Raw genomic sequence first — 26,987 nt, 5'->3', positions numbered from 1 at the left:
AAACTGCAGAATTGGAATTAAGTCGCAAACTAGATACCATTAAATTAGACTTGAATGAAGACTGGGAGTGGATGGGTCATTAAACAACGTAAACACTGTCTCCCCTAATTTCCCCCCACACACACACTGTTACTCACACCTTCTTGTTAATTGTTGGAACTGGGCCATCCTGATTATCATTACAAAAGTTTTTTTTTCCCCTCCTGCTGATAATAGCTCACCTAAATTAATTACTCTTGTTACAGTTGGTATGGCATCACCCATTTTTTCATGTTCTCTGTGTACATATATATATATCTTCCTACTGTATTTTTCACTGCATGCCTCCGATGAAGTGGGTTTTAGCCCACGAATGCTTATGCTCAAATAAATTTCTTAGTCTCTAAGGTGCCACAAGTACTCTTCGTTCTTTGTATTGAATAGTGGAGAAATTAGATGGAGCAGCTTGGAAGAGTTGTGACTGTGATATAAGGTGACCTGAGGAGGACACAACCCTCTGTAAATGCGTGATCAAAGGAAACAGATACATAAGTACCTTGAAATATCCAGTATATAGTTAATTTCAGCACTGTGTGTCGCCTGTTTCAGTAGCTTGCACAGGTGTCTTCTGGCCATGGGACTGTCAGCAGTTAGGTGGGAGATGAGCATGGTTTGTGAGTTTAATGAAAGGTAAGTGCAAGTATGGTGTTAGATGGTATTGTGTGCATAAGGGTGAAGAGGTCATAAAATTTAGCCGATGTGTTCTGTCTATGCTACAGTGAACATTGCAGCTGTGCCACTGTAATGCTGTCATATAGACACTTACTACACAGATGGAAGAGATTTTTCCATTGATATAGGTAATCCACCTCTATGAGTAGCAGTAGCTGCATCTACAACATGGGTTGCGTCAACCTAACCACAGCACTCAGGGAGTGAAATTTTTCAAAGCCTTGAGCATTGTAGCTAGGTCAATTTAAATGTACATCAGGCCTAAGCGTTTGAGTGTATGACAGATATAGGTAGTTCCTTTCCAATGCAATACAAAGGCAGTGTGGGTATGTATTATGGGTATTGGGACATCACTCTCAGAGGACACAATTAAGGCTGAGTATTTCCTGGTTTTAGAAATCTGAGGTTGAAATACCTTAATTCATTCCTAGTTTTCACAAGTCTGAATTTTACTGAACTCAGCATTCTGGAAGGACATGATATACCTTAACTCTGCATTAAGTAAGTTTATTTATCAGTGAATTTTCTACTCTTTTTTTTTTTTTTACCTATAATCAGAAAGGTTGTTGGTAGGTGTTAGTAGCCATTTAGGCAATTCGAATTATAACATACGTGTACGGTTGAGACACTGCTGTGGCCAGGCAACAATAATAACACCTGAGAGACAAAGCGGGTGAGGTAATATCTTTTATTGGATCAACTTCTGCTGATGAGAGAGACAAGCTTTTGAGCTTATACAGAGCTCTTCCTCATGTCTGGGAAAGATACTCAAGGCAAGTCTATACCACAAAATTAAGTTGACCCAAGTTACGTCGATGCACAACCACTGCAGTTTTATCAGCTTTACACATACACATTAGGGTCCTTGTGTTAATGATGTGCATCTTCACCAGGAGCACTTGCACTGATTTAACGGACAGTGTGGGGCATTGTGGGATGGTTCTGAAAGGCAGCAACAGTCAATGTAAGCAACACATTATCTACACCAAGGGCTAGTCTACACTAGAAGCAGTACACGGTGCCGCTGCACCAATGCAGTGGCGCCACTGCAGCACACCTGATGAAAACGCTCTCTGCCAATGGGAGAGAGCTCTCTCATTGACATAGCTCTGTCCACACCAGCGCCTAGGTCAGTGTAACTTATGTCACTCACAGGGTGGTTTATTCACATCCCTGCATGCTATGTTATACCGACATAATCTGTAGTGTAGGGAAGCCCTGACACTGCGTCGACCTAACTACATCAACTCAAGCGCTACGTCTCTCACAGAGGTGGAGTTGTTAAATCAGTGTAGTGGGTGAGTGAGTTGTATCTGTGGGAGCTACATTTTAGTGTAGAGGCTTACAGAGCATAGGATGCTTTATGTTGACTTAACTCAGTAATATAGACCAGACCTCAGAGAGTCACACCTAAAATACAAGGTGGAACATCTTATTTAGCATAAGTAATTAATACATATTTTAAAGGGTAAAGTGGCCCATTAACACACCTCCAATCATAAGGGGGAAAAGGAAGGAAGAAAGGGAGGTGGGGGGTGTTAGGGACTTACAGATTATTGTAATAAGACATAAATCCAGTTCATCTATTTAGTACATGATTTTTAGTGTCTAGCCAAGTTATGAATTTAAGCTCCCTGGCTTGTCATTTGAAAGTGTTGTGCAGGTTTCTTTTGAGGATGAGAGGACTGATAAGTCAGATATAATCACTTAGTGATCATGGCCACAACAACACTGCATGAGATACCACCAACCTCTTACATAGCACTTTTCATCAGTAGATCTCAAGGATAGAAACATTATTCCCATTGCATACACGGGGAAACAGAGGTAGATAGAGGTAAAATGACTTAGCCAAAGTCACCCAGCAGGCGAGTCAAGAAGTCAGGACTAGGGCCCAAGTATTCTGAGTCTCAGTCTAATGTTCACTACACCAGTCCACGTAGCTGCTTTGTGATTCCTAAGCATCACCACACCAGCCCCACACAGTGTGTTATAGTGGAATGGGGATAATGGTCATGCTTTGTAATGTTTGGAGTATGTAGCTGCTAATAAGACTAGTGAGAAAAAGCTCAGATATGGCCTATGCCTCAAGAACTTGACAGTTTTATTACACAGTGAGTAAAAAAATTTCACACAAAAAAACTTCAAAAACAGACTCCAACATGAAGCTGCAGAACTGGAATTAATTTGCAATGTGGATACCATCAGATTAGGCCTGATTAAAGACTGGGAGTGGTTGGGTCATTACAAAACCTAAGCTTAATTTCCCCAATACTAATTTCTCCCTACTGTTACGCAGACCTTCTTGTCAACTGTCTGTAATGGGCCACTCTCTTACCACTTCAAAAGTTATTTTTCCTCCCTTGGTATCCTGTTGTTGATTGATTTATCTCATTAGACTGATCTCACACTTGGTAAAGCAATCCCATCCTTTCATGTATTTATACCTGCTCCTGTATTTTTCACTTCATGCATCCAATGAAGTGAGTTCTAGCCCACGAAAGCTTATGCCCAAATAAATTTGTTAGTCTCTAAGGTGACACAAGGACTCCTTGTTGTTTTTACAGTGGGTACAGTAACTAAGTGAAAGAAGACTGGGATAGGTCTGTCTCCTCCCTCGTAACATATACAGCCCCACTCCATCACTGCCAGCTCACCGTCTCCTTCCCATCCCATATAGCAGGGGTTCTCAAACTGGGGAGCAGGACCCCTCAGGGGGGCACGAGATTATTACATGGGGGGTCGTGAGCTGTCAGCCTCCACCCCAAACCCCACTTTGTTAAAAAGTATTTTTAATTTATTGAGGGGGAGGGTCGCACTCAGGCTTGCTATGTGAAAGGGGTAACCAGTACAAAAGTTTGAGAACCACAGACATATAGCCACTAGTGCTTTAGTAGCCAGGAGCGTACAAAAAAAGCATTAGTAGAATCTGTAAACTTCAAGAAAAGTGTTTTTTTTGGAGGGAGAGGGCTGTATCTCAGGAACCTCTTGCTCAAATGACTCCAAATTTGGATCACTAAACCTACCCTGCTCCTCAAACAAGGCATACCAAATTTCAAGATAACCTGTACCCTTATACAGATTTTAGAGCAGTAAGAAGAATCCTCCTTTAAACAGAAAAAACTTCCTAATCTTAACATAGTAGACTAGTGCTTCACTATAATACTGTTATGTTATTTATCATCAATAAGGCTACAATTTTGTCATGGAGGTCACTAGTCAACTCAGTGGGTATTTCCCATCCTCCCTCACCAGTGCTTAAGAAACATGTGATGTGCATCAAGTATGCCTGTGCACAACTCCCCAGCCTCAGCAGAGTGGTTTTGACACAAATGACCCCAAATCTGGATCACTAATACTACCCTCCTCCCTCATGAGTAACGCTACAAATCTGTCATGGAGGACACAGATTCCACAATTTTATGAGACTTCTGTGACTTCTTGAAAACTCCAATAATTCAGCCCCGGGCAGCAGGGCTGGGGCTTTGGCTTCAATAAATCCATGATTTATCATTCCTTGCCCATGTCCTATCTGTGAATTTTAATAAAAATACCTGTGCCAAAACCACAGCCTTACTCATGAGGCATATCAAATTTCAAGGCAATCCAAGTAACAGTACAGATATTAGAGCATCTAGAAGAGTCAAGCTTTAAACAGAAAGCTGGTCTTACCCATAACTATAAGTTCTGTTTTCTTTGTTTTATCGACACTGTTTATTTTAGTCTCCACATCAATACAGAGTACAACCATGGCACTTTAGAGCATAGACTATGTTCATGGCAGTGACAGACTTCGGCTTGGCATGCTCCATGTACATGGCAGCATCTTGGATTACGTTCTCCAAAAATACCTTTAGGATCACCCCATCCGAGTCTTCGTATATCAGGCCGAAGATGCACTTTACACCTCCATATGAGCCAAGTGGCGAACAGCTGATTTCATAATGCCCTAAATGTTATCTCTCAGTACCTTTCCATGGTACTCGGCAACTCCTTTGCCACACCCAGATACGTCCACTAAGTTTACAGACAAAGCGTTAACTATAGCATACCTGGCGGCTCAGTATAATATTGCAAACTGTCAGTCAAGTCAAAGATTCTCTGAGTCTTACATGAAAGTGATCCAAGAGCAAGTCAGACAGAATTTCTGAGAACATTTTATGAAAGGTAAAAGAAAGAGCAAAACTTGGTGATACTACAATGCCCAGTGTTTTCAGAATGGTCAGTGATACCAATTGACTTTGTTATACTTTTTTACATCATGATATATAGGACTTGCCATACCGGATCAGATCCGTGGCAATCTAGTCCACTATTCTCTCTCTGACAATGGTCAGCACCAGAAGAAAGAAAAACCAGTTACCAAGAACTACCACAGTAGGAAGCTTGAGGTTTTATATCTCTTCCAATTTATCATTAACTACAACAATTTTGAATATCCTTGTTATCCGTATAAAAGTCTAACTTCTCTTTTGAATCTCGCTAAATTCTAAGGGTATTTTCTACACTAGAAGAGTTACATCGCTAGCAGTTACAGTGCCGCTCAGAGAGCGCTGAAGGGAAACTGCTGTTGTGTGTTCACACTATCAGATGCTTGTGCAACTAAGTGTTCACATTTGCAGCACTTGCAACAGTATTTGCAGCAGTGCACTCTGGGCAGCTATCCCACAGAACATCTCTTCCTCTTCTGCTGCTAAGAGTAGTGGGAAGGCAGAGGGGGTCGCAAGGCATCCTGGGTCTTGTCCTAACGCCCCATGATGCATTGCTTCGCATCCCAGCAATCCTTGTGCTTCTTTCCGCATTTGGCACCATCTTTCAATGGTTTCTGTACTGCATGCTCCGCTCTGCCTCTTTGATCTGCAGGAATGGATCCCGCACTGTTGACCAATACGCTGCTCGCTCTCACTAATACATCACAAGTGGCAGTGGAGTTATTCCTTACACTACAAAGACAAGAGCAGTTCAACATTGATCTCGCCATGCATAGTAGCTATGACACAAGATTGCTTGTGGCATTCATGGGGGTGCTGACCGCAGTGGAATGCCAGTTTTGGGCTCGGGAAACAAGCACTGAGTGATCGGATCACAATGTCATGCAAGTCTGGGATGCAAAGCACTAGCTGCAGAACTTTTGGATGAGGAAAGCCACATTCATGAGAGTGTGTGATGAGCTTGCCCCAGCCCTGCGTCGCAAGGACACAAGAATGAGAGCCACCTTGTTGTTGGAGAAGCGTGTGGCGATTGCACTGTGGAAGCTGGCTACTCCAGACTGCTAGTGATCGGTCGCTAACCAGTTCGGAGTGGGAGAGTCAACTGCTAGACTCATGTTGACGGAAGTGTGCAGGGCCATTAATCACATCCTGCTCCAAAAGACTGAGTCTAGACAACATGCAAGACATTGTGGATAGCTTTGCACAAATGGGTTTCCCTAACTGTGGAGGGGCGACAGATGGTGCACATATTCCAATTCTGGCACCAGACCACCTAGCCACTGAGTACATTAAGAAGGGGTATGTGTCAATGGTTCTCCACGCACTTGTGGATCACCGTGGGCGTTTCACAGACATTAACACAGGCTGGTCCAGAAAGGTGCATGACGGACACATCTTTCAGAACATTGGCCCGCTCGGGAAGTTGCAAGCAGGGACTTTCTTCCCGGACCAGAAGATCACCGTAGGGGAAATTGATATGCCCACTGTGATCCTGGGAGACCGTGCCTATCCCTTAATGCCGTGGCTTATGAACACATACATAGGGCACCTTGACAGCAGCAAGGAGCGGTCTGACAACAGGCTGAGCAAGTGCACAATGACTGCTGAGTGTGCTTTTGGCCATTTAAAAGCTCACTGGCACTGTCTCTATGATTTAACTTTTTTGTTAAAAAAAGTTAAGAGAGCCACACTTTCTACAATAACAAAACTAGACCTGAATTAACATAAGTCCTGATCCTACAGTGCACCCAACATGGAACCACACTAAAAGAGTATGTGGAGGGGCCTGAGTGCCCAGAGCAGTTTGTGGGTTTGGAGCCTTAGCTTCATCCTTGTTCATTTTTAGTTATGACTTAACTTGGAAAAAGTCATCTACACAAAGCTTGCTAAGGGTGCAGGTATATAACCAATAACCATGAAAAGGGGAGCTGAAAATCTTGACACCTCTTTTGTCACATATCAGTTTTACATTCTTTTAGTTTACTAGTCAGAGATTACAAGGCCAGAAGGGACCAGGGTAACCATCTAGTCCAGTGGTCCCCAAACACTGTACCTCGCCCCACCCCTTACCCATGTCTGCGCATCTCACCCCCGGAGCCAGGGCCCCATTGTTATTCCAAGGCCTCAATACAGTCTAAAATTATTTGCGGGTTCTCCCCAACCTGACAAAGGTCCAGCCTCCTCGCACCCTTCTCTCTACAAAGCTCAAGTTCTTTTGCATTTTACAATTACTCAACACCTCTTTAAGATAAAAGAAATATCATTCATTTTACATATAGGGATATGCAAAACAGAAAAATCAAGGACAAAATTTGGATCCACCTCCAAAAATTGTAGTTCAAGTGATTTGCACACAGGATGCCTGTGGCAGGCCAGAGCTAGAAGCCAGTTGTTCTGGGCCCCAGTCTGCTGCATTAACCACAGATTAGCTATTTTTCTTTCATGTAACATCCTTTCACAGTCAATTTCATCATATTTAATTATTTACTAGACATATTAACATGTATGTCCCACAGCACATTGCAGAGATAGATATGCAGAAATAGCCCCATTGTAGAGATAGCATAAGCAAGTGCATAGACTGGTCTTAATCTTTCTATTAGGAACCTCTGTTAATATTAATTTTGAGACTGATCTGACTTTCTGATGGATTTTAGAAAGAATGTAAATTCAATTTAGAAAAAGACTTAGCTGCAGTATTAGATAAGACATGAAATGCCACCACTTGGTTCCATAATTACCCCTCTAAACATCAACAGCAAAGTTTGAACATGAGATCTTCAGACCTATGTCATAAACAGATAGTTAAGGGTTAATGTCTCTTCTACCTGTAAAGGGTTAACAAACAGTAAACCAAAAACACCTGACCAGCGGACCAATCAGGAAACAAGATACTTTAAAATCTCGGTGGAGGGAAGCCTTTGTTTGTGTTTTTTGGGTTTTGCTTTGTTCTCTCTGGGTCCTGAAAGGGACTAGACGTGCAACCAAGTTTCTTGCCAATCTCCCTGCTACAGTCTCTTACATATTCAGAATAGTGAGTATTAAGTAGGAAAGGCGGTTATAGTCTTTGGATTGTTTTCTGTATTTGCAAATGTGTATTTTGCTGGATGTATTTTAAATTGTATTTTTGCTGGGGTGAGGCTTCTCTCTAGTGTCTATAAGCTGAAAGACCCTGTAACTTTTACCATCTAAATTACAGAGACAACTTTTACTTTTTTTCTTTCTTTTTATTAAAAGTTTTGCTTTTTAAGACCTGTTTGATTTTTTCCCCTTGTTGAGGCTCAAGGGAATTGAGTCTGTACTTACCAGGAAATTGGTGAGAGACAGGGAGAGAGAAGAGAAGGGGGGGGAAATGGTTTATTCCCCTTTGTTGTAAGACTCAAGGAATTTGGGTCTTGGGATCCCCAGGGAAGGTTTTTGGGGGAACCAGAGTGCCCCAAAACACTATAATTCTTTGGGTGGTGGCAGCTTATTAGATCTAAGCTGATAATTAAGCTTAGAGGGATTCATGCTGGTACCCCATTTTTTGGACTCTAAGGTTCAGATTGTGGAATTATACCATGACAACCTACACCACAGAGCTCTACCACCTGGGGTGCTGGGACAATTTATATAGAGAGGGTGCAGAGAGCCACTCAACCAATCTGCAAATATTGCATATGACAGAAACCATTTCAGACCAGGGGGTACTGCCACACCCCTAGTGCCAGCACCTATGTCTACCACTTGAGCTAGTAAACACTTCACAAGTGGTTTCCCCAACTGCTTGGTAGCCAACAGGAAGGCAGCATTGGGTATAAGGATACCTGGTCCTCTTTCCACCACTGGGGCAGAAGCGGGGAGTGGGGAGCGGATAGAGTCAAGCACAGCGTGTGGGTACCGACACCTCAGGAGGCCGCCTGGTTACTCTAATGTATGAGACCTCGGTTCAGTCTCAGCTCTGACCAAAGCGACCATCATCAGCTGCAGTCACATTATCCGTGAAACTAGGGTGACCAGATGTCCCGATTTTATAGGGACAGTCCTGACATTTAGGGCTTATTTTTATATGGGCTCCTATTACCCTATCCTATTTGGTCCTGCTTTGAGCAGGGGTTGGAGTAGATCAGGGGTGGCTCCAGGCCCCAGCATGCCAAGCGCATGCTTGGGTTGGCAAGCTGCAGGGGGCGCTCTGCCAGCGCCATGAGGGTGGCAGGCAGGCTGCCTTCTGCAGCGGTCCCGCGGCTTCGGTGGACCCCCCCCCCGCAGGCGTGCCTGCAGAGGGTCCGCTGGTCTGCGGGAGGTCTGCCGAAGCTGTGGGAGCAGCGGACCCTGCGCAGGCAAACCGTCGGAGGCAGCCTGCCTGCCGTGCTTTGGGCAACAAAATCCCTAGAGCCCCCTGGACTAGATGATCTCCTGAGGTCCCTTCCAACCCTAAGAATCTATGATTCCCCCACCCCTGTCCTGATTTTTCACACTTGCTGTCTGGTCATCCTACGTGGAACACAGATGGGCCGCACTGACCCGCCAGCGGGAGAGGAGCTGGGAACTCGTACACTCCCAGCTGTCTGCTCGGCGAGCTGCGGGCAAGCGGCTGTCGCGCTCCGCCCACCGCAAGGGCAACGCAGGCTCGCGGGGAGCCGGGGCAGCTCAGGGTCGCAGCGGGGGCTCAAGCTGCGACCGGGCGCCGCGGGGCACGTCGTTGAGGCGTGGGCCCCTGGCGGGCTGTGCACGCGGGACCAGAAAAACCGGAAACTACCCACTCAGCTGTCCCTAGCGCCGCCTCGTGCACTTACCCCCCGCACGCCAGCTCGCAGCGTCTCTCCCCTAAAGCGACAGCGGGCCCGGTTCGTGGACCCAGGCCACTTCCGGCGCTTGGCGTGACGTAACCGGAAATGCCCTCCTGCCTTCAACTCTTGTCGCCCGTTATTGGTCACAGAGTGTGTTTATTTCCCACGTTCGCGGAAAGGCGCCGCCGGAGGAGTGGGGAGGATGAGTCCGCTCTTGGCGCGCCCGCGGAGAGGAGTGAGCGGCTGGGAGTAATGTCTCCCCTCCCCCGCCGCCTGAGCTGCTTCACCCCCAGCTCCGCGTGAGGTGGGTGCGGGGGGCTCCGCGCGAATCCCGCCCCGGGCTCTCGGCGGCGTTTTGGTTCGCCCGCGGGGCGGGGGTCGCGCCGGGACGGCTCTGGCGGAGATGCGGGGCGGGGTTGCTTTTCATTCCTACCCTCTCCAAGGGGCGTGAATGACTCCCCGTCCGCGAGGGGGCAGAGCCGAGGTCCCAGCCCAGCTGGTCAGTGTCAGAGCTCCTGTTGCCAGTGACTGCCAAGGGAGCCGGGTCGGGCCCCGGGGCTGTAGCGCTGTAACTGTGTAGCCCCGAGCGGCACAGCCCCGCGTTATAGCTGCATAACGACGCTTTAGATCGGTGTAGCTGGGAAGGGGAATACTCAATTTAGTATAACTCTGTACTAGTGTAATTGTCCACTCTAGGGCTCTTACTGGTATGACTATTATAGTTTGGTTGGGGATTTGGATTTCCTTATTGAAATAATCACATTGGTAAAACTTTCAAGTCCTAAGGGCCTTGAGCCAGGACAACAGTTCATTTAAAGGCAGGAACTACAGCATTATGGGTTAGGGCAGCATGTGAGTTTCTGGGTGGGTGTAAAGACTAGAGAGTGTTTGGCTTATGTAGCTCAGACACAGAAAGAAACCCCCTAAATCAGGGATGAATCTGCAGTAGGGAAATGTTGAACTAATAATTCATTTACTCTGTTGATGGAAGCTGTAATGCAGAGAGAGCTATGATGCTTTCACCACCTTCATAGTTTGTCCTTCCCAGAATATGGTTAAATAACACTGTGGTAACCTGAGACCCATCTGCTACAGCCTCCACCAGGGAAGCTGAGCCCATGGCAACTAAGGGTTCCTGGCTGTGAATTGCAAGCAGAAATAGGCATCTTCTTATAGTCTAGATTTAGGCACTTGACTGTGAGAGGGACAGTTTAAGATACCTAACTCAGGCTTTGCAGATCCCAGTCTTGTTCCAGAGATTTTCTAGACACCTACTAGTTAGGCATTGCAACACCTAAAAGTTTGTTTGTGTATCTGGGCCTTAGACACTCTGAGCCTGAGCTCCCCATCTTTAAAATTGAGATAATAGCATTTTCCTGCCTCACGTGAGTGTTATGAGGATACATACATTTAAAGACTCTGAGTTGCTCAGATGTTATGGTAATGGTGGCCATATAAGTACCTTAGATACATATGTGTAAATAACTATATCAGATGCAGAGAGACAAGGTGGGTGAGGTAATATCTTTTATTGGACCAACTTCTGTTGGTGAGAGAGACCACTAACTCAGTTTTCCAGACCTGAAGAAGTTCTCTGTAAGCTCAAAAGCTTGTCTCTCTCACCAACAGAAGTTGGTCCAATAAAAGCTATTACCTCACCCACCTTCTCTCTCTCTCTCTCTCTCTCTCTCATGTCCTGGGACCAATGTGGCTAATGCAACACTGCATACATCAGGTTCCAATTTTGATGGTTTGGTGGAGATCCCAGCTATGCCTTACATTGTTATAGTATACTGCAGACACACCTACCAACATCAGGGGATGCAGTTCCCCGGTGGGGCTTTGACACAAGCCCATCACAAGTGCACTTGGGGAAGATGGCACCGGCAGAGCATTTGCAGCTGAGAGTAGAGCAGGATCTTCAACCCTGGTACTGAGCACTGTTAGTTATTCATGTTGTTCAAAAGCAAACGATTGTCCCAAAGACTACCTCGTCCCACTGGGATGAGATGGAGATGCAGTAACGCAGATCTTTTCCTGATCTACCAGTACGGGCTTCACACTATGTGACCTGAGTCATTGAGCCTTTCTTGACAACTTCCTTCACTTAGGGTAGTTAAGCACAGCTGCTGCCCTCCATCTTCACTGCCCATGTTAGCCATCATTTTCAGGGTTCTCATTGGACGTGTCCATCTTGCATAATGTCCAAGGCAATGTTTTGGACCGGCTTTTGTCGCTGATGGCATAGTTCTAACAAGCAATCCCCTACTTCAGATGTTACACCCTTCCACCATCATAAGGTACAGGTCGAACTCTGTTGGGAGCTCAACAATAAGCACACCTATAATCAGCTGAAGGGAAGAAGTGCAATTCCCTGGCATTTTGCAATTACGAGGCATATTATAGCCAAGTGGTGGGTGATGATGAACTCGGCTTAGCCAGGGTGACTTAAAGCCAGTATTCCGTGTGATCCATAATCTCAGCAGTCAATAGGTAGTCATTGTGAATGTCGTCTTGAACAACAGCCAAGGCCATCCATGTAAATCATATGATGATATCCTCTCATGCTGGCTTAAACATTATTACAACGCCCTGAACCACCGTGCAGCTGCTGCTTGCTCAGAGCTAGATGATTTGGTAGCCACTGTGATATCAGACCCAGACACTTATACTAATTTACCAACGTTGGATGAAGTGAAGCAAGCCCATCTGCAAGCTGAAAAACAGATGCGCAGCCGGAGCTGATGGCATTCCCCCAAAGCTGCTAAAATGCACTATTGATCCTTTAGCGGAATTACTTCTGGCTATCTTTCGCCTGATGTGGAGAATTGGAACCTTGCCAACTTCCTTGAAAGGACAGTATTGTGGTTTCACTTTATAAGGGCAAGGGACTGTGCAATGAATGTAAGAGCTACGGGCCAATCACCTTTCTGTCTGTGCCAGGGAAGGTGTTTGCACATGTTCTGCTGGCACATTTGGAGCCCCTGCTGCATCGGAAGTGTCACCCCTAACTGTCAGGCTTTATGAAGAACAGGTCCACGTTAGACACCATTTTGGCCCTCTGCTTGTTGTCAGAGATACATCACGAGGTCAAGAATCCTCTGCACATGGCGTGTCAATCTTAAGGCTGCATTTGATTCAGTTGACACTATGGAAGGCCTTAAGGGTGTAGGTGTCCCAACCACTCTGCTTGACTTGATTAGCGAGCTGTATAAAGGAACCGCTGCCCATAACACATCTTGGGAATTAGAAATTGGCATCTTTTAAATCAGTATCTGGTGTCAGGCAGGGCTGTGTCCTGGCCCTGCACACTTTTAGTGGGCAATCAAATCCATAGGCATTAAGACAGGTGATCTTTCGCTCTTAGACAGTGATGGGCAACCTGCGGGTCACGAGACAGTTTGTTTATATTGACCGTCTGCAGGCACGGCTGCCTGCAGCTCCCAGTGGCCAGGAACTGTGAACCACGGCCACTGTGAGCTGCGGGTGGCCATACCTGCAGATGGTCAATGTAAACAAACTGTCTCGTGGCCCACCAGCAGATTACCCTGATGGGCCACAGGTTGCCCACCACTGCTCTTAGACCTTGACTATGCGGATGATGTTGTTCTACTACAGAGCCTCAACAGGTTTCACAAGGCACTCCAGCAAACGGAGGAGGAGTTGGCTAAGGATGGCCTCCATGTTAAGTGGTCAAAGACAAATCTGCAAAATCTAGGATCAAGTCCATGCTCGACCCCAATTTCTTTGAATAATTAAACTGTTGAAGCATTTTCTAGCTTTTGCTATTTGGGTTCTATACTCACCAGTTCCTCCAGCTCTCACATGGAGGTTCTCCACTGGATGGGCATTGAAGTGTCTGCCCTGGATCATTTGCAACAAATGTGGAATCAACGTCATCTTGGCACGACAACCAAGTTCAGGATCTGTTCAAACTGTTTCCTTTCCATACTGCTCTATGGTTGCAAAACATGGACACTATGCTGCTCAGACTAGGCAAAGTAGAGGGCTTTGCTAATGTTGTATATTGGGCATAAAGTGGAATAGCTTCATCTGTAATGCAAATGTTTATGGTTGCTCCAGTCTACAGACTCCTGGGGCCACTGTCTGCAGATGGTGTTGTACACTTTTCAGACATGTCACGAGAGTGCCTCAAGACAGTTCAACAAATGCCGTTTTCTAGATGGCTTGTAGCATCCGGGATAAAATGCCACCAACCGAGGAATGGAGGCAGAACACCTATTACATGGATGCATTAAGCCTGTTCCAACGTTAGTCTCTCAGCCTGTCAAGCTCTTGCAACTGCACAGGAATGGAACAAATGGCATACGATCACTGCTGCTGACTGTTTGGCTAAGCACTGAGGAAGATACGTCGGGTGTAGTCCAATCCAGAAGGCAGGATGGCTGATGGTATCACAAAAGAAAATACAGGAGTGGAAATCAAGGCAGAAGAACTTCTATCCAAAATTGGTTGGCCTAAATGTGGATTAATTCAGCAGTGAATGTGGGTTGTTTGAATGGGTCATAGGCCAAGTGTAGAAAAGTTAGGTTGCAACTCAACAGATCAATCAGAACCTTGAATTTATTATTCTCTATCTCAGTAAAGCTTTTTATCCCTAACTTGAAAAGGTCAAATTTATACTGAAAGACATTTTCAAATTTTGCTTCTAAGTCACAAAAGGTAATGGCAAATTCAAGCTCTTGCAGATGCCTTGGAGGCATCCGTGAACTATTTTGGTAGTATCTACAATGTATCCTGGGACAGAGTACTCAACTCAGTGAATTAAATTTAGCATTTGGCTGTCAGCCATTTGAAATATATTACAAAAAACTGAGTTAGGCCTAATATTAAGGAGATCAGCATAGGCATATTTGTGTGCACTTTGCATTTCACAATTGACTCCATTGGTGGATGTCTCTCTTTGAGAAGGGCCTCTTCTAATTTTGAGGTTTTGCAAAAACTAGAAGGTGCAATCCTGGAAGGCACAGTAATGAAAGACAATCCTGTCTCTGATGTCCAAAAGCTAATCCTTCGGGGATGAGCAATATGAAAAAAAAAGGTTGGTGTCACATGGTGATTGGCTATTTAAGGAAGTTGGGCTCAGTCCTACCTGTGACTAATCATCAGTCTCCCAGCTCAGGCTGAGAAGTGTTCAAGTGATAACTTGATGATCACCTGCTTCTCATAAAAGCCAGCAGGTAGCTCAGTTGAGTTTGAGAGCTGCAGGGAAAAATTAGGTTCTTGGAGGAGAAAGTGCCTAGTTCATGTGATTCTCAGGCAGATGCACTGCAGAGTGTAATCTTGAAAGGAATAGATTAGCACCTGCAGAAGACCCCAGGTCATGGGGAAAGGATGTGATTGATATGTTGAACTTGTGTTGAATGGTCTTATTATGGGGGAAAAAAACTGACTACTTGAAGAAAAAAAACTGTAATCCTAATCAAGATCTAGACTAGTGGTTTTCTGTATGAGAAGGTCTAAACCAGGGGTAGGCAACCTATGGCACGGGTGCCGAAGGCGGCACGCAAGCTGATTTTCAGTGACACTCACGCTGGCCTGGTCCGGGGGGGGGGGTCTCTGAATTTTAATTTAATTTTAAATGGAGCTTCTTATGCATTTTTAAAATCTTATTTACTTTACATACAATAGTTTAGTTATATATTATAGACTTATAGAAAGAGACCTTCTAAAAACGTTAAAATGTTGCGAAGTGGTTGTCACCCAATCAAGCTGTCTAATGTTTGTCAGCCTGCAGACCATTGTTCCGTTCACTAAAATGAGACCTGCTGTGGAGAGTCACAAGTTGTAGGAGAGTTTAGCTTATGGTTTTCTCTTAGGCAAACTAATTGCCCTCTATCCATGGAACAAGCTTTACACATTCTTCTCCCTGTCCCCCATATGGCAGAGATCCATAATGCAAAACCAGCATAGCTTTTAACATTTCCTTTGAATACAGCACTTTGTGTCTGGATAACCACACATTTGGCCATCTATTTGGAAGGCATGGTGCCAGGTCAAATTGGTTAGTCTTGACTTAGGGCATTTAATGCCAGACAGTAAGGGAGTCTAGGATTATGTGGGCAGCCTACATAGCACCACAAGTAACATCTGTCCTTCACTGTGAACCTTTTCTGTGTTTTTATGTGTATAACTTTTGTCACCTCATATACTTGTGCCAAAGGAAATACAGTTCCTAAACAGGGAAGGGAAGAAAAGGAAAACTCAAAAGCTCAGTAGCTGCCACCCACACAGATTGCATTGCAGCAAGCACGTAGGAAATGAAGGGGAAAGCACTTGGGAAATCAATGTGTTATAGGAATATACTCTCCACAAGTTGCTGAAGCAGAGTGCTAGAAAATATCCAGGGTTTGATTATGGTGTGGTAATGGTCATTCTTTTAGTTAAGGGTGAAACTAGCCTCCCTTTATAAATCTGTATTTGGTTTTTTTTTAAACTGTCCCCCTGGGAACATCTGCAAAAAGAAACCAATCTCCCTTAAATTTCCCTTTGAATCTCATCCCTGGGTAGATATTTGCTGGGAAGTTCTGAGGGAAAAATCAGAACAAGTTAGTTTTTCTAAAATTGTCATTAGTTTTTTATTTTTTTTTCCCCTAAATCTTTTTGACTTGTATTTCATTGGCCTACAAACTCAATTTTTTTTATATTGTCTTGGGGAAGTCCTTGATTTATAATAAATACTACAACAAAGTAGACAAGAAAGAAATTAACTGGGGTTTCATTAGAGATGGTTTATGGCACAGGAAGGCTGAGAGAGAAGAGCCTGAGGCAGATGTGCCAAATCCATGAAAAAAACGCAGAAATTGATCTTGTTTTTGCCTTAATTGGCTTATGAATTGCTTGTTGGCTAGTTTTTGGCTTGTTGGTTGTTTTTGTTTTGTTTTTTATTGGCTCTGGGACAAGGGACGGAGGAGAGTCAGGGGTGCACAATGGGCTCACCATAGTCCCAGACTGCACGCTGGAGGAATTTAGTCACACACAGTGTTGGGGTTCTTAGGGATTGGCTTGTTTTGGCCTTGTTTTGAAATGGGATTAGCTTGATTTTTGGCTTCTTGTAAAGTTGGGGTGCTTATTTACTGCATGAAACTTGGCAGCTGTGGTCTGAGGAGAACAGGGAAGTGTTCTTTCCCCCGCCTCAAGCCAAAGAAGCAAGGAGGAACTAGGAAACTGTCCATCTATCTTGCTCTAGTGCTTAAAGGACACTTTGTTAATTAAGGACAGTTTGCCATTTTGGTATTCTTTGTTTACTATTTGATTCTGGATTTTGAATCAAGCCAAGACGGCATAAAACATTTCTTGTTTCTGGCTCATTGTGCAGAGTTGTGTGCCCCTTAAATGTCAGGATGGAGTGATTTGGTTGGGTTTTTTTCCCTCTTTTCCTGTTACCTACAGCTACAACCTGGCCCACGCTCACACAGAGAGCTGTTTCAACATATGCATATGCAGTTTTAAAAATAATTTATATTTCATAAATAACATAAAAATGTAAACATGGATGAGGGCAGAAAGAGAAGGAAAGGAATGGTAGAAGTGGTGATGGACCAAGAGAGTATGGGACAGGACTGGGTTGCAAGAAGCTGTGCTGCCTAGTCTGCTACCTCCAGAGCCTCCTGTGTGGAGAAGGGAGTGCATGTAGGAGAGATGCAGATCCTTAAGGAAAGGGGGGAAAGGAAAATACCGAGTTCCACGGAGACGTAGATGCAGGGTTATAGCGGGTGTCAGTTACAAGGAAATGAAAGGAAAACATAACTGTTTGGTATGATAAACAACAATGCTAATTTTTAAAGTTAATGAATTGGGTTTTTTTGCCCCCAATTATTGAGGTATTGGTTTGAAGAAATTTGTTGTTTCTTACCAGTATGGATTTCTAATGTTGAACTCGGCTGACCTACATTTTGTATCCAGAGAGTCAAATCATTCAATCCTTATTCAAACAATACTTTCATTAAGTTCAGGAATTTACCAAAAATGTCTAATGATAAATGGAATAGTACCTGCTTTGTTTAGTCTGAAAGCTGAATTTTTTTCACAAGTCATTCAAAGCTCATTTTAGTAATGCATAGCTTGTGCCAACTTTACTGAGTTTGTCCTGTCCTAGTCAATTGGTAAGTCATGAACAGTAATATTGCTTTGATTTTTCCTTTACACTGGGGAACATGAAAGTGAACATTGATTTAATGTCAAACTGTGTAGGGAAATCAAAGCCACATTACTACCCACAGTTTTAACATATGACCGTACAATATATATTTGGAACAGCTCATCTTTTTATTTAAATTGAGATCACTTTATTGAACGCTAGTTAATCTCTCTCTCTCCCCCCAGAAAAATGAGTGGTGGGTTAGCACCAAGTAAAAGCACAGTGTATGTGTCCAACTTGCCCTTCTCTCTGACCAACAATGACTTATACAGGGTAAGCACATCTACGTGTAAAATAAGTTGTATTATTTAGATTAATGTGCAGCCATTATGTAAAATGCATCACCTGTGTCGTGTATATTTTAAACGTGAACTGTCATTTTGTTACAATGTTTGATTTAACAGACTGCTAAACGAATATACGATGCTCTTTGTTTCAGATATTTTCCAAGTATGGGAAAGTTGTTAAGTAAGTATAAACATGGCCTGGCATGTTGTTTTTCTTCAAGTTGGTCTCCAATTTTTAGTGCTTTTTCTTTCTTTATGTACTGTGTACACTTAAAATTTATTTTAAGCATGAAGTAGAGAACTGTATTGAATCTTTTTTTCCACATTTAATACAATGTAAGCTTAATTGTGACTGCAAGAAACAATTGGGAGTTTCTTGCAGTCACACTCATGATATACATATACATCAGAGACGAATAGTGCTCTGAAAGTCGATTCTCTGGAGCAAACAGGATATTGTTATGTACTAGGATGCCTCTCACTGAAGTGCTTTAAATAAGACTCTTGCTTTACTAAACTTCCTCCTCACAAGTGTGGAGTCTATATGACTTTAGACATTTTTTAAATGAGTAGACACTTCTAAATACTAGCTCCAGGCCAGCGATAAGGCATTTAAAAATAAGATTGTTGATCTCACCAGGATCATAGCAAAATGCAACCAGCTGGTATTAGCTCTTGGTCTCAAAATAGACTCTGAGGCATTGAAGAAAGAGAATTGTAGCTTCAAGGCTCCAGCCCCTTCTCCTGAAGATAAACTTACCAATACTTTAAAATGTAAACCATAATAAAATACATCTTCAGTATACCTTCACAATCACTAGGAAATGCCCATCAAACCACAGGCAATAGAAAAAATAACTTCTAATTCATTTAAAGTCAGTGGGAAACTTTAACTGGGTATGCTTAGTATAAAAAAGGAGCCCATTTCGTCTTTCTCTCATTTCAAAATGGAGGCTCCTGCTTCATCTCGGGACATAAGCAGACACTGATCTGTCTCTCTTTGTCACTTGAAGATTATAAATTCCCAAGCAGTCTTTTTTCCTTAAGAAAAGAGTTAGAAAAATTAAAGAGGTGAAAATGGCACAGACTGAACCAGGGACAAAATAAGTAAGAAGCCCAGTAGAGCATGTGTTGGCCACTTCTCCCATTTGTATCTTTTCTGTTCAACACCAAGATGATTGATCTGACAAGTGGCAACCTTAAGTTGAAAGCTCACCATTCAGAAAGGGGTTCCATAAACTGTTAAGCCCAAATAGTAATTAGTCTTCACATTTTATGTGATTCAGTTCAATTCAAGCTTTATAATTCAGGTTTTTTACACCACAAGAGTGCTTTTCATTGTCAGGCCCAATCAGAGAAAATCTGTATGCTTTTTATATTTGCTATTAGAAGCAGATCCACATTTTATCTGTACCTCTCCTCAAAAAGTGTTTGTTCTCTTTAGTGTTTTGCTGCTCCCTGCTATGTTCCCTCTAAGCTGCATGGCTGCACAGCCGCCTAAGAGTCAATCAAGTGCCGTGCACTTGATTAGCAGAGCTGCGCACATCTAGTGATGTGTGTTCAAATGCCCCTCCCACCTGCTGCTCTGCAACTGCATTGCTCCTGCCCTCGGCCTTGGAGCCCTTGGCCAGCTGCTCCTAGGACCCTCCTGCTTTCTGTGCAGAGTGGAGGGGAGGGCACTGATGTCAGGGTGTCCTCCTCCCCCCTGCCCATGTACCCCATCTCTGCAGAATGGGGGACAGGGCTCAGGAGCAGGACAGAGCTGCTGGCAGGTGCTGTGGTCTGAACAAGCTTTCTGGTGAGTGCCTCTCTGCTTAAAGAGACAGTACACTGTCTATCATACATTTCCCCAGCAGCCAGCACACAGACACTGTCTCTGTGTCTCTCACATACAGGCAGGGCTTTGGAGCTGTGCTCCAGCTCCAGGAAAAAACCTGCAGCTCCACTGCTCCGAAACTGCTCTGCGCTCCAGCTCTGGGCTCCGCTCCAAAACCCTGCATACAGGTACACACACATACACTCTGTCTCAGAATCACACACTGTCACACACACACACAGTCTCTGCCTGCCTGTCTGTCTGTGTGTGTGTGTGTGAGTTTTAAAATGCCTAACCTGTCCTGTTGGAGTAATTATCCCTATGGTAACTTTTTAAAAATATATGTTATCCGCACATTACCTCGATATTGGCGCACATAACAAAATCCATTCCGTACACGGATGGAAAAAATTACAGGGAACATTGGCTCACTGTATAACTAGCAATTATATTTAATATAAAGCTGAGACTTGTTTATAAGTAATGAAAAATGGCTTGCTAGGATTTTTTCCCCTATCAGTAACTTTGTTATATGTTTATTTTCAGAGTTACTATTATGAAGGACAAAGACACCAGGAAGAGTAAAGGAGTTGCATTTATTTTGTTTTTGGATAAAGAATCTGCACAAAACTGTTCTCGGGCACTTAACAACAAACAAGTAAGCTACAGAAAAATGCCATGGCAAAAGAGGGGGAGAGTTCAGATTTCTCAAATGCGGACTCAGGTTTTTTTTCCTTTTGGTTTAGTTATTTGGAAGAGTGATAAAAGCAAGTATTGCTATTGACAATGGAAGAGCAGCGGAATTCATCCGTAGACGTAACTACTTTGATAAATCTAAATGTTATGAATGTGGGGTGAGTAAATTACTCGATGGATCTAAAAGAAATGTTTTCATCTTTGTTCTTGGTTTATGTTGTCACTAGTCTTGCCCCACATACATCACATCATTCCTTGTGGTAGCATCATGAAGCTTATATCAATATTTTCTCCACTTCAGCAATGATTCTAGCCTGGACTTCACTGGGTTTTTGGGGTCTTCTAGAAATATGACTACCTGGTAACTATAAACATACGTGCTGATGTGCAGTCAGCACTGTAATATTATAATCAATACATCTAATGCAAACAAAAGTCTCTATTTTTTGTTTTATAACAACTGTGCTTTCTTCTATACCTCTGAAACTTCTTGATGCATTTGAAGAGGAAAAATGTAAATTATACGAACAAGCCTGTGTAGCCTTTATTTTAAACTGAATGAATTGATAGTTCTGTGGTAAATTGCAGAGAGACCAGCTCCTGTTGCTACAGTTTAAAGATAAATAGGGTGGAGATTTGGAGGCTCTAGGAACACACAAAGAATGAGGACAATAGCCACAAACACAGTTACAGGGAACAATTATAAATTACACTCACGTTACATAATCTGAGAGAGTACATGTACTGGGCCAATGCCATATCCATACTCATGTACCCAAAGATTTCATATGGTAGGGTAGATCTCTCAACAGGTGGTCATAGAGACGAGTGGTTCCTGCTCGGGACATCCCAATGAAGTCTTCCATGGGTCTTCCTCTCTTGGGAGTCTTCCCTCCTGTACCCAATAAGGGAATCTTTTATATTGTTGTTCTGACCACATCTAACACCTTATGCATATGCATAAAGGTTTCGACCCTCTTTTTTTCTTTCTGTATTTCCACACACCATGAATATTGGGATGCCCTGGTTTTTCATTGGTTGTCTGTCTGTCTTCATCTTATTCTCATTAGCATCTATGCTCAACGTGTCCTGCAGTCAAAGCGGGACATCCCATGATGTTATAATCAGGCATCTTGCAGTCTATACAGCTACATTATAACAAATTGCCTGTAACATCACTTATTGGCCCGTTCTTTCCTGCCATCTTGTAACCTTACTGGCATAGGGTTATTCTTCGATTACTCACTCATATCAAGTATTTGATAGCCTACAGCCTAGTATGGCTAAGCTAAACTCTTACGGGCCTCAGCCTATGGGCTTTGCATTCGAGCCATGCTTTACTTATGTACCTACCTCCTATATGCTCATCACTCCTAAATACTCATCAAGTATATACTTCAAATCTATTTAGCGACATTGATTATATATGAAATAGCATGAGTTCACCATAACACCAAATAACACAATGATAGATGGATGATAAAAATGAACTAATTGGATGCAAGTATATGAGAAAGAGGATAATTTTTTTAATATTTATAACACCTATTTTCTATGGATTTAGATACATTTAAGACAATTCCATACTTCAGATTAAGCTAAGATTTTAAAAACTGAGTTTTGGATCATATTAATATGAACAATATTAATAATAGTTATTTAAATACCCATTCTTACTATCTTAAAACCAGAAATGTCGTTGCTGTCATGATTCTCTGACCTCAAATACTGAGGACCACGTGTGATCTTGAGTGTAGGTCACTTGCTAGTGTATTCAGCTTTTACAACAGCCAAAAAATGTGTTTTTTCCTTTATAGTTGATTCCAAAGCATAACTTGTGGCTAGCGTACAGTATCACTGCTAACTTTTCCCATTTCCAGGATAAATCTGCAAGTAAGGGTTTATTTTATTTGCATTCTACATACCAGTGCAACATTCCTCTTCTTTTATTAAAACTGCTTCCATTTTGAATTGTTTAATGTTAATTTTCCTAAGGATATACTTAGTGCCAAGTTTTTAATTGCTTCTATTAACCTATGTTTCTTTTTCTCTAAGGAAACAGGACACTTAAGTTATGCTTGTCCTAAAAATATGCTAGGAGAACGTGAGCCTCCAAAAAAGAAAGAAAAGAAGAAAAGGAAGAAAATAGTTGAACCAGAAGAAGAACTGTATGGGCACCTACATTTAAATATCCACACTCTTTACTCTTATTGTACAGTCTTTTTAGAATGAAGTGCATCTGTTTTATATTTTTACTTTTTACACTCTTTAGTGAGGAAGAGGAAGAAAGTGAAGATGAGGGTGAAGATCCTGCCCTGGATAGCCTCAGCCAGGCCATAGCTTTTCAGGTACTAAATTGAATTACAATATGTATCCTTGTTTCTAAATAATTTTTAAAACAACTTCAAATAAAAATTACAAGCATCTAGACTATATAATACACAGGAAAGAACTCTATATCTGTACAGCAGCCCTCCCTTCTGTGGTATTCTGGAAAGGCATCCTCCCCATTTTCTAATCTGTGCAAAACATGGTGAATATTTGTCTTTTTTAATGCTGCAACCATGTCCAGCCCTTCCTAAAATCACTCCACTAGTTTGCTGTTGCCATCCATGTCATATCCAGACTCCTCATTCTTACCTTTAAGATTCTTCATAATTTTAGCTGTTTATCTTGATGTTGTCACTTCTGCTCCCCCAACCCTTCTTGACTCCTGACATCATATTTGCTTAGCTCAGTCTGGATGCCTCTCAAAAAGCCCTTTTTCAAGACTCACTTATCAGTGTAATTTTATAGGATTTTTAAAAAATCTAATCCATCATGACACATATGATAGACTCTCAGATTTTTTTTATTTAAGTTTATTCTGCTGTCAGGTTTTGTTCCATTATAGAGCCCACCATGAAATATGGCGCTGTGTTCAGATTAAAAAATACATACGCAAGGTCAGGGAGGCTCCGTCTTATAATTATTTATTATTATTATGGTAATTAATAGATCTTAAGACCAGAAGGGACCATTAGATCATCTAGTCTGAGGTACATAAAATCTCCCACCACCCACCTCCCCAAAAAAGTCCTTCACTAATGGAAAATAGAGGTCGAGAATGTAAACACTAAAAAGTCAGTAAATACTTCATGTACTTCAGTACCCAGGTGAGGTGTGTATAATAATTGGGGTAAGGGATTGGTCCTGGTAAAATCAGAACCAGCCAAACCTTCAGCCTTTACTTGAACAAAAGAACTTTTATTTTGGGTATGGGCTGGTTCGTTCATTCTTTCAATGACAAAATCTCAGTTCCTTGTTGTTTCCAAGGTTTCTCTACTAATGTCAACCCACAATACAAAGTATACTTGGCTTCAAAGGGTTTCCAATGTATTCTGTAGTCTTAAGGCTCATCGATATTTGCAAGTAGGTCAGTTACATACAGTGGTTGTTGGCAGTGGGTCTTCCTGCACTGGTGCTGAAGACTGTTTACCCACTAACACACAAGGGACAACATTGTTTTCAGCATCATTTCAGAATTCATTCTGCCTCAGGTAATCAGTCCATTTAAGAATGCTAATGAGCCCTAAAATTATTTTTGTTTAATTGTTGTTCCCAAAGAGTCTAATACACACAAATTAAATATGACACCAAATAGTATTTGCATTACTGCATTTAATGTATTGCATAGCACCTATTACTTTTTATCAAAATAAAAGCTCATATTTTCCATTTTTACAATTGCATTGTAGCAAGCCAAAATTGAAGAAGAGCAGCAAAGATGGAAACAGACTGCAGGGGAACCTTCAACGTCTGACGATTCAAGAAGGCCACGGATTAAAAAAAGTGCATATTTCAGTGATGAGGAAGAATTTAGTGACTGATTTATATATACAGAGAGAGAGTGTACATTTGTACAGTATTACAAAGCTGTCTGTAATATAGCTTTGTTTTAGAGCTAAAGAAAGTTGCTGCTAAAACTTATGCTATTATAAATTAAACAAAAATACTAATTTCTAATAGTACTTCTAATACAATGTCCGGTTTCAAATATCATGTTTCTCGATTTTTAATTTGAGTTTAGCATCCTGAGTTAGACCTGGCTCCTTCAGCATGCAACATTGAGGCCTTAATGTGAAATTTCAGCCTTGGATAGAGGGACCAACCCAGGGCTTGTGCACCACTAAAGTTCTGTTTAAGGTCCTATTTGCAAGTGGAGCTTCAGTGATGTATAGGCCTTGCTTTGGTCCCTCCTCACAAGGCTGAATTTCACCGTTAGTGACCATTATTCTAAAGTGTAGGCTGTTATAGTAGGATAACTGCAAAATAGATTCTAAATTTCCAACTGCTATATTTTAACTTTAGTCAGTGTTTGTGAAACAATTTAGCAAGTTGCTGTTTAAGAGGAACATTAAAAGGCTTTATTCTGTTTTTGTTCTGGATCTATGTATAGTTTTAGTAATTAATCATTGCTTATCATAAACCTACTGTTGAAAATACAAAAACTTTCTGGGAATCACAAAAGTTAAGTGAGATATGGTGTTTAGGAATGTTGTTTACTGAAAATCTCCATGAGAATTTTTTAACGATCACTGGCAATTTTATTGGTGTTGCATTAGAGGAATACATGTATTTTTAATGAATATGCTTTCTTTTTTAAATAAATATTTGAAGACTCTCAGTGGGATGGAGGGCTTGCTGCTCACTCTTATTCAAATGTAGAGACATTGTAAACAATTAGTAATTAAGTCAGACTATGTCAGATCAAGGCTAGGTGACAGTGCATGTTCATGCTAGCAGTTCTCTATCTTGGTATTTATATTGTCATCATCATTATGATACCAGAATGTAATAATATATAGTGCTTTTTTAGAGTTTTATGGTCAAAACTCTTTACAAACACTAAGTAACTTTTACAATATATCTGGTAGGTAGGTAGTATTATCCCCAGTTTACAGATGTGGAAACTGAATAGAGAAATAAAGTCCTTTTGCCAAAGGCTACAAAGCAAGCCAGTGACAGACCTTGAATTAGATATTGGGACCTCTGTCTTGCTGCTGTAATTCCTTCAGACTACATTGCCTTGAAGGTATTTAATTAGTGAAAATTCTTCCCAGTTTAGTCTGAGGTCACTGCACTATGTATACTTACTTTTTCGTACATATACAGAGCAAATTGATTGGCACCTTTTTAAGAATCAAAACATATACTGGTTCACAGGGCCATCCCTAGCTATTTTGGTGCCCTACGCAGCCCCTCACAGGGGGAGCTCTGTGGGAACCCAGGCCTCCACGGGGGAGAGTGGTGGTGGGAGGGGGCTGGTCCCAGGCCTTCGCAGTGGACGAGAGGGGGCTGGTCACTTCCTGCGGGAAGTGGAGTGACCCAACCCCAGCCTGCTCCACTCCCCTGGCTCCCAGCCATGCTGCTGGCGAGTGCTGGGGGGTGGTTTTTCCCCCTCCCCCCCCAAGCCTGGGAGCTAGGGAAGCAGAGTGGGCTGGGGCCAGGTCATTCCACTTTTGATGCGGTGAGTGCAAGGTTGCAATCTTCAGGGGAGTGGGGGTGGGGCTGGGGCGGAGCTGGGACAGGGAGGAGGTGGGGCTGGGGTGGGGCGTGGGGCCTGGGGAAGAGCCAGAGCAGGGGCTGGAGCAGCATACAGCTGCGCAAGGCACCACCCCCGTTCAGTTGATGACATTGGATTCAGGCACTTTGATTATCTCCCGCAGGTACATTATCCATCTGGAAGGGATTTCTATCTGTCTGTCCACACACATCAGCTGCCCCATCACCAGGATCTTAGTCGTCCATTTTTAACAGTGTTGCAAAAATACAGCTTTCGTTCTTACATGCCTGGAGAAGAGACCTACTGACCAGTACAGCTCTTGCTGTGCCTGAGGATTGTGACAAACCAAAAGAGTTCTCTTCTTCCAAAGGCTACAGAAGGCAAATCTGGACCTCCCTGGGCATAGATCCTTCTTTAAAATCTCAATCTTAAATTTTAATTAAAGCTCAAATATATACTTTTAACTAATCTCTTTTGGTGCTATTTTGAATTGCTCTAAGAGATAAAGTAATGAGTTTGCTGGCTTCCCCTTTTCCCACCTGCACAAAGGATTAGAAAATGACAGTGACAGGAGAAAGTAAGAGGAGAAAGATACACACTGTTTCTGTGACTGCTTCAGTCCTATGCAGAGGAGACACAGAGTGCTTGTTCTACCCAAGAACCATCATCAAACCTCCACATGACCTTCCTCTTGTGTGTGGTCAGGCTAGTTGTCTCTGAGGCTCACCCCAATGCTTCCTGTTGGCCACCAAATGAGTTTCCTACACAGCAGTTAGAGAAGGTTGATGGAT

The 26,987-nt window shown here is 42.7% G+C and overlaps 2 protein-coding genes across 17 annotated transcripts in view; one reads left to right on the top strand and one right to left on the bottom strand.

The window, feature by feature from the left end:
* The window catches only part of PPHLN1 (periphilin 1), a 125,503-nt gene extending 115,705 nt beyond the window's left edge, over positions 1–9,798 (bottom strand). For 8 of the 15 annotated variants that reach the window (XM_050936292.1, XM_050936301.1, XM_050936299.1 and 5 more), the window contains exon 1: positions 9,698–9,746. The gene's annotated coding sequence lies outside the window, so the exon portion shown is untranslated. Of the gene's footprint in view, positions 1–9,697 lie in introns of all 15 variants that reach the window. The other 7 variants (XM_050936294.1, XM_050936305.1, XM_050936307.1 and 4 more) reach the window with 5 other exon arrangements.
* Positions 9,799–9,856: 58 nt separating this feature from the next.
* ZCRB1 (zinc finger CCHC-type and RNA binding motif containing 1) lies at positions 9,857–25,317 on the top strand. 2 transcript variants are annotated; one of them, XM_050936382.1, is made up of 8 exons: positions 9,857–9,995; positions 18,038–18,125; positions 18,292–18,320; positions 20,502–20,613; positions 20,702–20,809; positions 22,707–22,819; positions 22,924–22,999; positions 24,389–25,317. In XM_050936382.1, exons 2-8 carry the CDS (start codon positions 18,042–18,044, stop codon positions 24,518–24,520), a joined length of 654 nt encoding a protein of 217 aa, XP_050792339.1. In that variant the 5' UTR covers positions 9,857–9,995; positions 18,038–18,041; the 3' UTR covers positions 24,521–25,317. The 2 variants fall into 2 exon arrangements, with proteins under 2 accessions (XP_050792339.1, XP_050792340.1); XM_050936383.1 differs by lacking the exon at positions 18,292–18,320.
* The last annotated feature ends 1,670 nt before the right edge of the window (positions 25,318–26,987 follow it).

The sequence above is a fragment of the Gopherus flavomarginatus genome, chromosome 1 (genome assembly GCF_025201925.1).
Source record: "Gopherus flavomarginatus isolate rGopFla2 chromosome 1, rGopFla2.mat.asm, whole genome shotgun sequence".
NCBI classification, from domain to species: Eukaryota; Metazoa; Chordata; order Testudines; family Testudinidae; genus Gopherus; species Gopherus flavomarginatus.
Note: the sequence above shows the minus strand (reverse complement) of the source record. Positions and strands in the feature narration are given on the sequence as shown.

What these genes read in the sequence shown, in the direction of transcription:
- ZCRB1 (XM_050936382.1), top strand. Translation starts at nt 18,042, where the DNA reads ATGAGTGGTGGGTTAGCACCAAGTAAAAGCACAGTGTATGTGTCCAAC. An exon ending in CTAAATGTTATGAATGTGGG is followed by an intron (nt 20,810 to 22,706) that starts GTGAGTAAATTA and finishes TTTTTCTCTAAG; the next exon opens with GAAACAGGACACTTAAGTTA. An exon ending in GCCAGGCCATAGCTTTTCAG is followed by an intron (nt 23,000 to 24,388) that starts GTACTAAATTGA and finishes ATTGCATTGTAG; the next exon opens with CAAGCCAAAATTGAAGAAGA.